This window comes from Monodelphis domestica, chromosome 5, assembly GCF_027887165.1.
Source record: "Monodelphis domestica isolate mMonDom1 chromosome 5, mMonDom1.pri, whole genome shotgun sequence".
NCBI lineage: Eukaryota > Metazoa > Chordata > Mammalia > Didelphimorphia > Didelphidae > Monodelphis > Monodelphis domestica.
In genome coordinates, this window is record NC_077231.1 from 303,551,441 (window position 1) to 303,567,082 (window position 15,642).

Consider the following 15,642-nt stretch of genomic DNA (forward strand, 5'->3'; position numbering starts at 1 on the left):
GACTTGCCCAGGGTCGCATAACTAAGAAGTGTCTGAAGTCAGATTTGAACTCAGAATCTCTGGGTCTGCCTCTCAATCCAAGCTAAGCTATCTAGTCACTCCTAAAGTCACCCCTAATTTAATGGGTTTCTAGGAAAGATCATAGCATCAGAGATTTAGAACCAGAAGGGCCCTTAAAGGTCATCTAAAACTTAGAAAAGATGTCTTCTTGAGTCCAGGCCCAACTCTCTATACACTGTGCCACCTTTGGTCTATTTTGACTGTTGGTCTACATCTGTTAAACATCCTAAGAAAAAAATAGCCATAATCTCTGTTGATGTCTGTTCCTTTATCCAGTTTCCCTTTCTGGTGAAAACAGCTTACTTCTATGGGTCAAGTTAATGACACCCACTATCTTCTCATTTTTAGCCTTTCTTCTAATTTGATGTGGAATTTGATCTCTTCAATCATAAGTTGAATGTCTGACTCTATAGAACGATGATTCTTACATCAATAGCTCAGTCATTCTACTGTTGGGGAAAGATGGCCTGAAAGTCAAATATATGGAGGGGCAGCTAGGTGGCTCAGTGGATTGAGAGCCAGGCCTAGAGATGGGGGTCCTGGGTTCAAATGTAGCTATCTGACTCTGGATAAGTTACTTAACCCCCATTGCCTAGCCCTTATCTCTTTTTTCACCTTGGAACCAGTACTTAATATTGATCCCAAAATGGACATTAAAGTTTTAAAATAAAAAGAAAAATATGTGCAACAGCGATTTCCTGGTTATTTCCAAGTTTAATTTAAAAACAACAACATGGTTTTGTGAAAAGAGCTGGAAGGTTGGATTCAGGAGCCCCTTGTTACCTGGGTGACTAGAGTAAATCGCTCCACCGACTTCTCAGGGCCTCAGTGCTCTCAGCACTAAATGAGGATGTTGGATGAAATGATCTAGAGGGTCCCTCTCAGCTGGAAATTTTAGGGAAAGGGCTACCACGATGCTTTGAAGTGCCAACTCTGGGCTCCAGATTCGAGAAGAGTTTAAGATTCTGCTCTACTTTTTCTACAGAACAGTCACAGTCTCTTTCCTTCCCATCTACGTTCAGTCATTTCAGTTGTGTGACCCTATTTGGGATCTTCTTGGCATTTCAACATTCTCCATTGGGAGAGAGACTCAGAGTTCAAGGAAAAGGCTCCGAAGTTCCAGACTTGGAGACAGAGTGTATAGATTAAAATCCTACCTTTGACACATGCTATTCTTGTGACCTTGTGCCAGTCATTGAACTTCTAGGGACTACAAATGAAAATGCCTGAGCTTCCAACCCAACACAGGAGAGGCAAGGGAAATTGCTCCTTCTGTCCTTCATCACTCTCCCTCCCAAGCCTGTCCCAGAGTCTTCAACCAACAAAAAGCTAACGAACTAGCTTTTATCAGCTGAATGCTCATTCTGAGAATAGCACACTCTGTTCTGTCCTGCGCAATTTGAACTCAGGTTTTCCTGACCTCCAACTCCAACAGCATCAGAGAGGATGTGGACCTTTCTCACAGATAATAACGTTCCTTGAGAATCAGGTGACAAGTATTCCATTATTAAGGGAGAAGCAATTATTAAGCAGCTGTTATGTTCTAGGCACGGGCTATGCAGAGACAAGAATGGAACCATCATTGTCCTTGAGGGATATTAATTCTATCCTTGGAAGATGTGTGTGTACACATACAGATGTCATATATTGTGTATGCACATTTATTGTGTTTAACTGTATACATATAGGAACATACATGATAAATGGAAAATAGCTGTGAGGGGCACTAGCTGCTTGGGGGATCAGGAAAGGCTTTTCATAGAACACAGGTTTCCTAAGTTACTTGATGGAACTTAGATCTGTCTTTGACACCTAAAGAACTTACTGTGATTTTTATTTATTTATTATGAAGCACCTACTATGTGCCAGGCACTGAGCTGGCACTATGGAATCGGGGGCAGGAACATACATGGGAGTTTTGTCTTTGCCATTAATGCCAGGGAGACCCTGAGCGCCTCCTGCAGAACTCGAACCCTGCCCCTCTCCTGCTCTCCCCTCTGTTTCCACATTTGCAAAATGAGGGAAATTGGGGGATCTGGGCCAGTTCTAGGCTGGGGTTTGGGCCCCGCGTCCGCCTCGGGTTTTGACATGCACAGAGTCTTAGCGCTGCCCAAGGAAACCAAGGTTCCTGATGTCCACCGGGCCAGAGAAAAAGAGCCCGACTTCTAGAGCAGAAGGCTGAGGAGCTCCCGGGGAAGATGGGGGAGGGGCGCTGCTGAGGTTCTCTTCGGGGGATCTAAGCTCGGCCGGGTTCCCGGTGACCCCCTCGGGCTAAGCGCTTGGAAGTCCGGGAAGTTAGAGTGGGCAGGCCGGGAGCCCAGTGGGCGTGGAGGGATTGACGCCCAGGCAGGCGAGGGCTAAAAGCAGAGGAGAGCGAGGAGGAGCTGCTGGGAGCCAGCAAGAGAGCGAGCGCAGCGGCAGGGGGAGAGAGAGAGAGAGAGAGAGAGAGAGAGCGCGAGCGAGCGAGGTCCTGCCCAGCTGTTTGCGAAGATTTCCTGTTTCCCCTCCAGGCCGGCCCGAGTAGAGAAGTTGAGTGAGTCACACGCACGCACACAGCCACACACTCACTCTCGCACACACTCACTCCTACACACACACACGCGGGCAGAGCCGAGCCCCACAGCCAGCTTGGGGGCCCCTAGCTCCGCCAGCCGCCCGAACGCCACATCTGGCCTGCACATCTGCCCGGGCTGGGAGAGCGGGAGCGCGCGCGCCCGGGGCCGAGCGGGGCAGAGCCAGAGCCAGAGCCAGAGGCGGCCCGGCCGGTCCCTTGGGCTCCCCCTCCTCCACCCGTCTTCTTCTTCTTCCTCGTCCTCCTCCTCGCCAGCCCCGGCTGCTGCCCCGCTCTATGCGGAGACCGAGCAGGCTGGGCCATGAGTCGGGCTCTCCTGTGGAGCCCGGGGCTACTGCTCCTCTTCCTGTGGACGCGCAATGCCAGCACCATCCCTCCCCACGTCCAGAAGATCGGTAAGTCCGGTGGGGGTCCCGGAAAGGTGCCCGACTAGGTGGGGGGAAGTGCTTGACAGTCGGAGCTTGCGTTGGAGCGGAAAGTGGGGGAGTCTTCCCTGGGGCCAAGGTGGGCCAGCCGAGAGAGGCTTTGAGAATCTAGCTTCTCGGAGGGAAGTTTGTGTGGAAGTTTGTGCAGGGTCCGCCGCGGGGCCTGAGTGCTGCAGCCCTGTTCTAGGCTCTCCTGCCTGACGGCAGGACCCACCTGGAGCTCTCTGATCGCGACTCCCCCGCAGATGTCGAATCCTGCTCCCTCCTGCTTTCCAATCACATTAAGCATTTCTGAAGCTTTTACTATGTCAGTCAACAACATCATTTATTTTCCTTTACTTTTTAAACCTGTATCCTGTGTCTTAGAATCGATATTGTGTGTCGGTTCGAAGGCAGAAGAGCTGTCAGGGCCAGGCAGTGGGGGTTAAGGCAATTGCCAGCTAGGAAGTTCAACAAGCATTTATTAAGCGCCTACTATATGCCAGACACGGAGCTAAGAGCTGGGAATGCAAAGAGAAGCCAAAACAAAAAATAACCCGGGCCCTGCCCTCAGGGAGCCCCCCTCCAAGGAGAGAGGCAGTGAACACGGAAGGCCCAGACTGGGCCAGAGATAGTGTATCCCCCAGTGCCCAATATTACTGTTTTTATGAATCTGGTGGGTGCGATTGTTTGCACATTGTCTCTTTCCTCTCCCCACCCTGGTGGGCCTTAGGATGGGAGGGAGCTCTTTGAGGGCTGGGCTGTGTCATTGCTTGCTTCTTTGCCTAGAGTTTAGTCCGCACAGCTCCTGGCCTCTCCGAGGGCCCATTCTAATGGGGACACCACAGCAATCCTGCCTGGAGGGAAGCTGTAGGAGAAGCTTGTTGGGGAAGACCCTGGGGCTAAGTGAGGCACTTTTTGTCTCTGCGCCCCAGTTTCCTAACTCTGCCTTTCATTTCTGGAAATGATCTGGTTCTCTTTGCTGCTTTGGGGGGTGGAAGGGGACCCCTGAATCTCATCCAATCCTGGAGAGAAGGATTGTTTCCAGGTTCCTTCCTAGCCTAGGTGGCTGTGCCTTTGGGGGGGCCTAGGGAGCTCCCTTTCCCTTCTTGACACAGAGGAGGCACTTAATAAATTCTGTAGTTTGCTAAACCTAGAACTTGAAAGTTACTGATGCCATTGAAAGGTGTGTTCATTCCCGTGTGGTTGAAGAATTAGGGAGGCCCCAGGAGGAGAAGCTCCGCCCCCAATAGACCTGCACAGCTGAGGGTTCTTTACTGGCTTTCCACCAGCCTTTGGATATTGCAGGATCTCTCAGTTTTGTTTTTTTGTCAAGCCCATTATAGTAAATTGTCTCAAAGGGCAGGAGACCTTGGGCTCTTTATTTCCTCATCTGTAATAAAACTGGCAAAGTTTCAGGCCCTGAATTCAAGTTCTACTTCAAAACACATACTGACTGTGTGACTTTGGACTAGTCACTTAACCTCAATATCCAATAAATCAGTCAAGAAGCATGTTTAAAGCATTTATTATGTGCCAGCCACTTTGAGTGTTAGGCATACAAAGATACCAAGCTCCTGCCCTTAGGAGCTCCTTTAGTTGTACAAGTTACAAATGAGATGCCAACCTGCAGAGGTAAAGGGAATTTCTCATAGAAAATAATTCCTCAACTTTAATGAAATCACACATCAACTTCTAGGAGGTTGGTGTGGATGCAGTGGAAAGAGTTCAGAAAAGAGCTCACTGGGCCTCCTGGTTCAAATCTCACATCCTGAGTAAGTCACTAATTCTTGCTAGGGTTCTCAGGGCTCTTCCATGGTCTTGAAGTTCCATTATTTTATGCATCCAGTGGAAGGTGAACAGTAGATAGAGAGTCAGAAAGACTCCTCTTCCTGAGTTCAAGACTGGCCTTAGACACCACCTGTGTGACCCTGGGCAAGTCATTTAACCCCTTTGCCTCTATTTTCTCATTGGTAAAAGGAGCTGAAGAAGGAAATGGCAAACCAGTATGTTTACCAAGAAAACCCCACATAGGTTCTAAAAAAGTCGGACACTGAACAACAGCAATGGAAATTCATTTACTAAACAGGAACTTTATGCAAAGACATCGAGGGTCCTTGTACCTTTGTTACTTGCACTGTTTGAAGCACAATTGCCTAGAGAACTGGGACCAGCTATGGACTATTTGCCAATCAGAATATCTGAGATGAAAATTTTTCCTGTTAAAGGTGACATTTTAAGGGAACTTTTTTTTTTTAATTTAAAGAAACATAAACACATCATCAGTCCTCTTGTTCATCTCAATTCTGGGCTCTGGCAAAAGCCAGCATTCTGCTCTTGCAACTTTTGCTGGTTTGTTCAAATGGATCCTTTTCCTCTGACTTAGTAAGTGGTGAGAGTTACTTAGTTACTGCTTCATTATTTTCATGAACGAGGAAAGTGAAGGTCATTGAGGTGCCTTTTAATAAATGATAGAAAGTTAGCAGTTGATGAAGAAAGGCTGGAGACTGAAATTGAAATGCTAAATAAACTATTTGAGATTGTTTACAGGATTAAGATAAGACTCAAAGACTTTTTAGTTTGATGCAAAAACTTTAAATAAGTGAATTTGAAAGCTCAGTGTCTCCTCTAGGTGAAATCTTAGTGATATTTTGTTTATTTTCTTTAATTTTCAGAAAGCTGCAGTTCTAATTTACGTGAGGGATTAAGGAGTCCAGATGGTTGATTTGCTGGGAGGAGGAGGAGGGAAATATCCTTTGCCATCTTTTATCTTTTATTACTGAACTGATTTTAAAAATCAGAATGGGAATCTGAAGCAATAGGATTATAAATTTAATTTGTTTAATTCCCTTTATGTGGAGCTTTGCAACATGAACATTTAGGCTTTGACTCTTGGAACTAAAAAACACCAACAACAACCACCAGCCTGCAGCCAACACTAACAACTTTTGTTATTAAGTGGGGCCACTTTTCCCACTGGTACCTCCCACTTGGAGGACTCACAAGTTGAATATTTCCAATTTATTCTGTACGTAGTTTGTATATAACTGTTTCTATATATACATACAGTCTCCTCTATCAACTGAAGAAACTGGTTTTTGTCTTCTTTTTCCTTGGTAGGAACTTAGCAAAGGGGCAACTTTCATGCTAAATTTAGGGTGATTGAGCTGAGAGTTGTGGAATTGTTTCACATACCAGCAGGGGAAATAGGATACTAAAACTGGGAATTAGGAGACCTGGAGATTAGTAAGAGATTTAGCTGTTAACAACAAGTTGCATAAAGGGATTTCTTTTTGAGTTTCCTTTAGTAGCTATGCCTTTCCTAAACAGTTGACCACAGAGCTTGAACTGTTTTTGAAATACCTTCAGATTCATAACTCGTGATTTGTATATTTGGACAAGCTAGAAAAAGATGGTTCCTTCCCCCCCCCCCCCCCTTCCTTGATTTTGGAATGGAGAGTTGTATCTGTCTCTAAAAACATTCTTCATGTATGTTTATTTGGTCAGTGGTAGAGCTTAGAAAGACTAGTGCTCTGGGGCAGCTGGGTAGCTCAGTGGATGGAGAGCCAGGCCTAGAGATGGGAGGTCCTAGGTTCAAATCTGGCCTCAGACACTTCCCTGCTGTGTGACCCTGGGCAAGTCACTTAACACCCATTGCCTAGCCCCTACCACTCTTCTGCCTTGGAGCCAATACACAGTACTGATTCCAAGATGGAAGGTAAGGGTTTAAAAAAAAGAAAATAAAGACAGACTAGTGCTCAAACATGTCCCACTATCAGTTTTCTTTATGCCCTCTAAGAGGGAACTTGGTTGTGGAGAGCTTTGAAATATTCCTTACTTTAATTTGCTAATTATTCATTTAAAATAAGAACATTTAGAACTCGGAGCAAAATCATAGCACTCATGTTCCCTGCTGGCATTCTTTTTAACTGTGCAGTGTTACGTGAGGGAAAACTTGGTGGGAAAGGAGGCCAGTAGAACAGTTTGGCCAGAGTATTGGGAATGGGAATCTGGAAGAGCTCAAAGCTAGCCTCAGGCACTCTGACTGTGATCTTGGGCAAGTCACTTGTCCATCTTACCTGCACCCAGAGGTTAATGATAATACTTACCTTCTAAGGCCTTTGTGAGAATCAAATGAGATAATATGTGGAAAGTACTTAGACACATAGTAGGTGCTTTATTAATGCTAGTTATCATTATTATTAATAATTAATGTATTGTTTTATTTTTATATAATTAATATAATTACATTATAATATAATGTAATATGATATTAATGATTAATAATATTAATGTTATTAATGCGAATTTTGTTCTTTTTCATGCCCATGGACTATGTCTGTCTCCCAACCTAATCTTCCCCTGTTCCTTCCCAGAGGATTAAGTATTAAGAGTATAAACATTATCTCCTTGCAGACTAGTTGCCTTAGAAGGGTGAGATGAAGCCACTAACAAAAATAAGAAAGTTTAGAGGAGAAGAGAGCTGGGTTTCAGAGAAAGGAGAGGCAAGGGAGTTCCCTTGGTCTTATGGTGACAGGCAGTGTGGACCAATGAAAGGATGGAATGGTGGCCTTCCAGGACCCATTGTAGTTGGGTAACCCTGGGCAAGTCATTGGAAAAGGCAGTATAGAGAGAGCTGTGCTCTCTGCACTTTGGGGCATCTCCACTTTCTTGTGTTTCTAGCTGGTTTGTACATAGTCAGTGTCTACCCCATTACAACATAAGCTTCTTGAGCGCTAGAACTGGAATTTGCCTTTCTTTGTATCTTCTGTGCTAGCCCAGGGCTTGGCACACAGTAGGCACTTAAATGCTTTTGGACTGAAAAGAGGTCAGGGAGACACACACATGTTTACGTAGATACATATGTACATATTTTGGGGGAATGGAATCCAGCCAAGGAACTTGGGAGCAGTTCGATTGAGAGGTTGAAGGGGAGGGACACAAAAGCCAAAGGAAGTATCTGACGAAGGGAAGTGAGGAAAGATGGGAGGGAGGGGAGAAGAGAAAGACAGGGTGGGGAGGAAAAGAGGAGGAGGGAAGGGGAAGGGAAAAGAGAGGGGGTAGAGAGGGAGACAGAGAAAAGGAGAGGGAAAAGGAGGAAGGAAAGAGGAGAGGAAAAAGGAGGGAGGGAGGAGAAGGAGAGATAGGAAGGTGGAGAAAGAAGGGAAGAGAGGGAGAGAGATGGATGGATGAGGTGATTTGGTTTGGGTCTATTTCAGCATTCCTGATCCTGTTTGGAATTACATTTGCCCAGTTTCACTTAGAGAGATGGGTTAGGAGCCAGAATACCAGGTCAATTAAGAAGTCAGTGGGAGGTGAAGAAGTAGACGCCAGGACTACTTTTTTGAGAGAAAAATCCTGCTCCCTCCATGCTGAGAATCAGTATTGGGAGCCGGTTAGAAATGAAATTAGGAACCTAGTAAGGGTATAAGGAAACCCCCCCATTTCTATGCCCCTTCCACAGACAGTGATCCTTCCAGTGATTAATGAAACTCCCCCCAGCTGAGATGAAGCTTCAAGGTCTCTCTAGCCCTTGGCCCTGACCCTTCCCTTCCTCCCCCTGGCTTTTGTGGCTCTCCCCATCAGACTTCTCAGCTACTTGGCTGGATTCCATTTTTGTGTCCCCAAAGAGCTGGGTTGGAGTTCCTTCTCTGTAGACCACTCAAGGCCACCGAGCTGGCCATTCCAGTGCCCTGGGGCACTTGATAGTTGACTTTACTGTTCTGAAACTCCGTGTCCTGACCCTCCATATCTAGGTAGGGGTCCTTGTGTTGTGTGATCCCATTTGGGGTTTTCTTGAGGTACTGGAGTGGTTTGCTATTTCCTTCTCCAACTCATTTTTACAGATTAGGAAACTGAGTTAAGAGATTTTGCCTAGGGCCACACAATAAGAATTTGAGCAGAATCTGAGCTAAGATCTTCCTGATTAGTCCCTGCCCAACGTACCAGGCCACCTAACTGCCTATCTGGATAATTACCCTAGACTTGGTTGTGGTAATGTCTCACAATCACCGTATCTATTAGCTTAAAGTTCTCTTGAAATGGGAAGATTGTTTTCTAGCTCACCCTGAAGAAACCAGGCAAATAGGGTTAAATGACTTGCCCATGGTCAGATTCGAACTCACAAAAAGAAATCTTCCTAAATCCAGGCCTACTGCTCCATCCACTGTGCCAGGCAGCTGCCCTGTTGTCCTCCTTAGGATTTTAACTTTCTCTTGACTCCAGCTGGATTCGCACCCTTATCTATCTCTCTTTACACTTTCCCACCCTTTTGTGTTGGTGCTCTATTTACTTTTTGTTTAGTTGAATTGGCACTTGCCCAGATTTATCTTCGGACCCTGAGCAAGTCTCTTAATCTCTTTTAAGTTTCCTTTTCTGTAAAATGGGGATGATCATAAACTGGCTGCACCTGGTCTCCTGAGAGAGTGGATGCCCTCTGCAAGTCTTCTAGGGCTACATAAAGGCTGGTACTATTCAAGGCTAAAGGGAAGTGCCTACTGTATGCCAGGCATTGATCATGCTAAGCAGTTTACAAACATCTCTTTTGGTAACCAAGTGCTCTTGGAAATTCACTTCTGCCTTCAGCCCATTGGGGCAAAGCCCAGTCATCCTATCCTAGATAATGTATCTTCAAGCCGAATCTGAATCCTGCTTCTGTTTTTGCTATTTATTCCTTGTGTGGCCTTAGAATAGACTCAGTCTTGCCCAACCTCAATTTCTTGGAGTAAATCAGTAGACTGGGAAGGGCTTTTCCATCCCCAGCTTTGTGATCCTATATTATGTAAAAAACAAACAAACAAACAAACAAAACCCCTTAACTTTGGTTCTAGTATCAATTCATAGGCAGAAGATCTCTAAGGGCTAGGTAAAAGGGGTTAAGTGACTTGCCCAGAGCCACACAGCTAGAAGGTATCTGAAGTCAGATTTGAATCCAGGTTTTCTCAGCTCCAGGCTGCTCCTATGTTTGTTGATTGATTTGTTCTGTTTCCTCATCTTAAGGGGGAGGGCATTGGACCAGGTGACCTCAGACCCTCAGAGGGGACCTTTAAGAATTTTCACCAACACGTTTGAGAAATTATCCAGTAAGAGATGTTGGAGTCCAGCAGTCCCGCCCACAAGGTGAACTTGACAAAGAATACGTTTCAGAAATGAAGAGCTGAAAACTAAATAGTGAGCAATTATGCAAGCAGGCAAGCAGGAAAGCTAATTTGATTTAACATAGAACTGAGAAATGTCCACTATGTGTAAATGTCCAAAAAGCACACAGGAGAAGGAAACTGGATTTTTTCTTCTTAGAATCCCAGAATTCCTATGTCCAAGGGACCTTAGAGATCTTGCCCTATCCCCTTCATTTCAAGAGGAGGAAATTAAAGCTTAGGTTGGCCAGAGAACTTGTCTAAGATCTCACAGGGATCATCATCCATTTAGACCCAGAAGGGACCAATCCCCCTCATATTACAAATAGGAAGGCTGAGGCTTAAGTGACTTTTCCCACAGATACCTAGAAAGCATCGTAGAATCATAGATAAGAACTGGAAGGAATCATAGAGGCTGTCTAGCTCATGGTCCTCATTTTATAGAGGAGGAAACTGAGACTCAGGGAAATCAGGTGACTTGGACAAGGTCATACAGGTAGAAATTGCAAAATTACAATGGGAACCCAGGTCCCTCTATCTCAGTCCTCTGCCCTGCACATACATAGGATGCTTGTGCAATTTATGACAAAATTTGTCTTATGTGGAGAGTCACAACATTGGAATTAAATGCTTAGATACAGAGCAGAGGGCCAGTGTGGTATTTCTGCAGATGTGGAACCAGGTTGATAATCCAATACTTGGGACTTCTGATAAGCACAGACTCTCACCAACTCTAACCCCATGCCAATGCTAGCTGGGCATAAATAAGTTGGAGGCAGCTAGGTGGCCCAGTGGATGGAAGACTGGAATCAGGAAATCTGGAAAGCCTAAATTCAAATCTTACTTAATGTATGGCCCTGGGCAAGTCATTTAAACTCTCTGTGCCTCAATTTCCTCTCCTGTAAAATGAGATTGTCCCCTCAGGGATCTACCAACTCCAAATCTAGTCTCTTTAGGGTCGATGGACAGCCTAGTCCAGTGGACCTCACTCACGCATCATGCATGCACTCTTCATTTGGGGGGCTTTAGTTTCCTTATCACTGGAATAAGGGGCTTGAATCAAATGATTTCTTAAGGCTCCTTCTAGTGATTCCAGGATTCTAAAGCCCAGCACATGTAGATCTAATCCCTGGGCACCAAATCCACTCTGCTCTGCCTAGAGGCCTTCTAGACATTCCATTTACAAATATTCCTGTGAGTAATGCTTAGCAACTGTTATGTTTACACAGCAGGAAATATTGATTATCAGGGTGGGCGTGTTGGAAGGCAAGTTGGCATTTGGTGCTGAATCGTCTGTGGGCATGGATTTCTGCAGTTCTCCGGCTCTTGTGTGTCAGCTTTTTTGTTTTTTTTAATAATTCTCCCATCCTGCCTTATTAAAATCTTTTTTTTCCTCGAAACATCACCCATCTTTGAATGCTTTTTGGCCCAAGTGATCTTAACAAAGGTATTAGATAAAAATGTCTTTGTTAGTGGAATTATGCCTTAATTGGTGTAAGGCAGCTCCAAGTTAAAGGAGAGCTGCAGGATTTCCTTTGTGAAGTAAAAACCCTCTTGTGACATAGTCATTGAGTCCTAATTGATCATTTTGGGGACTTCAGATATCCCCCTGTTGTCTTTTCCTAAAGTCAGAGGCATCTGAATAATATTATTTTAATTCATTTCAACTCTATGGAGAGATCTAGTGCCAAATGAATGAATGAATGAGAAAGCATTTTTAAAGCTCTTACTATGTGCAGAGCACTGCCTTAAGAGGTAGAGATAACATAGACATTCATTTGCATGGAATCAGTGTAAATCAATTTGCATGTAATTGACTGTAAGGCAGTTTCTGGCATGGTGGATGGAGGGCTGGTCTTAGAGTGAAGTCTTGAAATCCTTGCCTTCCAGTCTGATATCCTTTTAACATTCTAGCTGTTTGATCCTGGCAAGACACTTAAACTGCAATAATAATAAATAATAATAATACTTAGTATGTAGCTCTGATCACTCTACAAATACTATCTCAATTTCTACTTTACAGTTGAGTAAATAGAGGCAAACAAAGATTAAGTGACTTGCCTAAGATCACACAGATTGTGTCTGAAACAGGATTTGAAGGTTTCCTGACTCCACAGCCACTGCACTTATTAGCCTCTTTAGAGCACTGGATTTAACTACATTGGTGAAAAGAGTTTCCACACTGAGAGAGTCTTCACTGACTGATATACAAAGCACAGGATATTAAACCAGACCAAAACTAGATCCTGCCCCCAAGGAGCTTATATTCTAATAGCTGGATATAACATTTATTCAGATAATAAAAATAAAAGAATTTAAAGGAGACCAATTCTGACCTCTAGAAAGATCCAGGAAGCTTTCTTGTAACAGTTGGCACCTGACATGAGATGTCCAGTTGGATTTATGGTTTGGTTTAGAGCTGGTATGAAGGAATAAGATGCTAAAACTTCAATGCTGGGTTCTTGTCTATTAAAATGTTAAAAGCTTTTAAACAACTACATCTTAAAATTTCCCTAAGACTTTGGGGACATTTTCTACATGTATTCTTATATCTACTGTTTCCCCCTATTCCAAAATAAGTTCTGAAAATAGGGATGCTCTTCAGTTTTGTATTGGTATTCTCAAGCTTAGACTAATACCTTTATACCCATGTTGGCAAACCTATGGCACACATCTCCTCCCCTTCTTCATAAAAACCTGAGGACATTTCTCTCATCACCCAACCCTCTGCCCAGCAGGCCAATGGGAGTACTTCCTCTCTCCCCTGTTTGAAGGAAGGGGGCAGCTCACATGTGGTACAAGGGTTGCAGTTTGGGCACTCAGTCTCTAAAAGGTTTGTCATCACTATGCCTAAACATACAGTTAGCCCTTATTCAATGCTGCATTCATTTATTTATTCTCTGATGGCCTCAAGTTGAAGATGGAGGTTTAGGATTCAGTTAAACAATTATTAAGTATCTACTGTATGTACTACTGTGCTAAGCTCTAGAATGGGATTAGTTGTACGGCTGCTCCCGAGTCCTGGAGATAGACAGTTATTTGGTGTAATGGTAGACTGTAAACTCCATGGGGTCAGTGTCTTCATGTTTTCTGGAATTAGCAGCAGCTGTCTGCATAATCCATAGCCTCTGAGATACCTGGTTCATTTAGATTAAGTGACTTGAGGACCATCTCACCCACTACATGTGAATAGCCTTATTTTGAACCCCAATCCTGACTCCAAGGATGCCTCTATCTCTTCCAGGCAGTCTCTCAAATATTTTCTCAGCTGTGAAATGTACGGTTCTCTCTGGATTTGGTGAAAGATCCACTGGAGGAAAAGTCCCAGGACCATGTTTCTGGTGCCTGGGAGAGAAACCCTGTTTGGGAGTCCCAGTTGGAGAGCCAGAACAAAGCCTTTGGTGATTCAGCTGGAGAGAAACTAGCTGGTTTTGTGGCTGACTACAAAGTCAGGCTTTAGTGAATGATTACAAGATATGGCCAAGATGTGGGGCCTCTGTAAGGAGGAGGGAGCTCCCTCTCAGCTGGAGGCACGGTGACTAACCATGGTGCTAGCCATGCGTGCATTAACCTAGGAAACAGTGGGGAAAAGTTTTAAGGGCAAGTAGACTGAAGAATAATTGACAAGAGGTCATTTGTCAGTGAAAATCCTTAGGACTAAGGTGTGTTCTACAAGTTAGGAGACCAGGGTTCAGATCCAGCCCATGATTTCGACTAAGCCAAGGGTCTATCTCAAATACCACTTCCTAAGTGAAACCTTTCTTGATTCCTCATTTGCTAGTGCTTTTCCACTCCTTCCCATTTTGTTGTTCCAGTCTTTTTCAGTCACATCTGATTCTTTGATTCATTTGGGGGTTTTCTTGGCAAAGATACAAGAGTGGGTTGCCATTTCCTTCTCCAGCCCATCTTACAGATGACGAAATTGAGGTACACAGGGTTAAGTGACCTGCCCAGGGTCACACAACTAATGTCTGAAGCCAGATTTGAACTCAAGTCTTCCTGACTGTAAGCCTCTACTGCACCACCTAGCCACCCATAGATCTTTCCAATATGTGGCTTCCCATTACCTTCTATCTATTTTGCATATATTTCTGTATGTAGAAGCTAGTGCTGGACCTGGATATGGAATCAGGAAGATCCCGAATTAAAATTGACCTCAGATCCTTACTAGCTGTATGACTAGGCAAGTTGCTTAACCTCTGCTTGCCTCAGTTTCCTCTTTTGTAAAATGGAGATAGTAATAGCATCTACCTCCCAGGATTGTGAGGATCAAATGAGATAATATTTGTAAAATTGCTTAATATAGGGCCTGGTATATAGTAGGTGCTATATAAATGCATAATTCCTTCCCTTCACCTTTCTTCTCCCATCTCATTTCTTTCTATAAAATGAGGTAAGGGGGTGGGGGTGCGGGTGCAGGAAGGCTGGCTGGAAAATCCATTGAGACTGAATCCTAGGGGCAGCTTGGTGGCTCAGTGGATGAGGGCCAGGTCTCCTAAGTTAAATTTTAGCTTCAGATACTTCCTAGCTGTTTGACTCTGGGCAAGTCACTTAACCTCAATTGGCTAGCACTCTTCTGCCTTGGAACCAATATTTAGTATTTGATTCCAACACAGAAGGAAAGAGTTTTCATTAAAAAAAAAAAAAAACCCAAAACAACCCCAAGGCTGAATTCTATATCCTTGAAGCATTAATAAATTTAAGGTCATGTTTGCATTTGTTACACCCAGGGGAAAAGGAGGAATGTGGCTCTGTCCTTCAGAGCTTTCTTGGAATTTCCAAACTGTCTTAAAGGAAAACAGGAAGTTTTCCCCTGAGAATACCTTGGTGGAGACAAAGAGGGAAACCAGCAGGGTCATAATTTGTGTTTATTCCCTTTCAGAGATTTCTTAACCAGCCTTCTTAAAATACTCAATAAGAAGACAAGATACTGTCTTTGAGGAAGGGTGGCACTGTACCATCCCTCTTGTCATTCCATCCCATACACCGATGCCAGTTGGCATGGAGTAGACATCCCATAAATCACAATTTGAGAGAGCCTCCTACACGGTAGGGCTGTGCCGTGAATGGCTGGCAATCATTGTTGGGCACTTTGTTGAAGTTTTTCACATTTTAAAGAGTAATTTGGAGAGTATTTTATCCCCTACACTTCCCTGAACCTTCCATCTCCTCCCTGTCCCCATATCAAGAGATTTGGCTGCAGCTTTCCACAGCTCTAAAACTCCACTTCTCCACAAAGAAGGGATGTGATCAAGCTGCCTACCCATAGTTCCTTTTGGGTAGTAGGCTTGGCCATTTCTCATTTCTCAGCTTGGCGGTGGTGGTTCTCATCATTCATTTGGTGCATGGTTTTGTGTCCTACTTCCATGATTCTCTGTATCATCTTCATCAGTTTCCATAGTGCAGTGATTATTCACATTCGTGGAATAGTGTCAAGCCATTCTCTATGTAATGGGCATCTCCTTTGTTT

General features: G+C 44.2%; 1 protein-coding gene across 1 annotated transcript in view; it reads left to right on the forward strand.

Annotated features, from left to right (window-relative positions):
- The first annotated feature begins 2,387 nt into the window (after positions 1 to 2,387).
- TGFBR2 (transforming growth factor beta receptor 2) overlaps positions 2,388 to 15,642 on the forward strand; it is an 86,277-nt gene continuing 73,022 nt past the window's right edge. Inside the window, exon 1 of the mRNA XM_007505215.3 lies at positions 2,388 to 3,027. Coding sequence (XP_007505277.1) covers positions 2,934 to 3,027 — 94 coding nt within the window. The 5' untranslated portion in view covers positions 2,388 to 2,933. The remainder of the gene's footprint in view (positions 3,028 to 15,642) is intronic.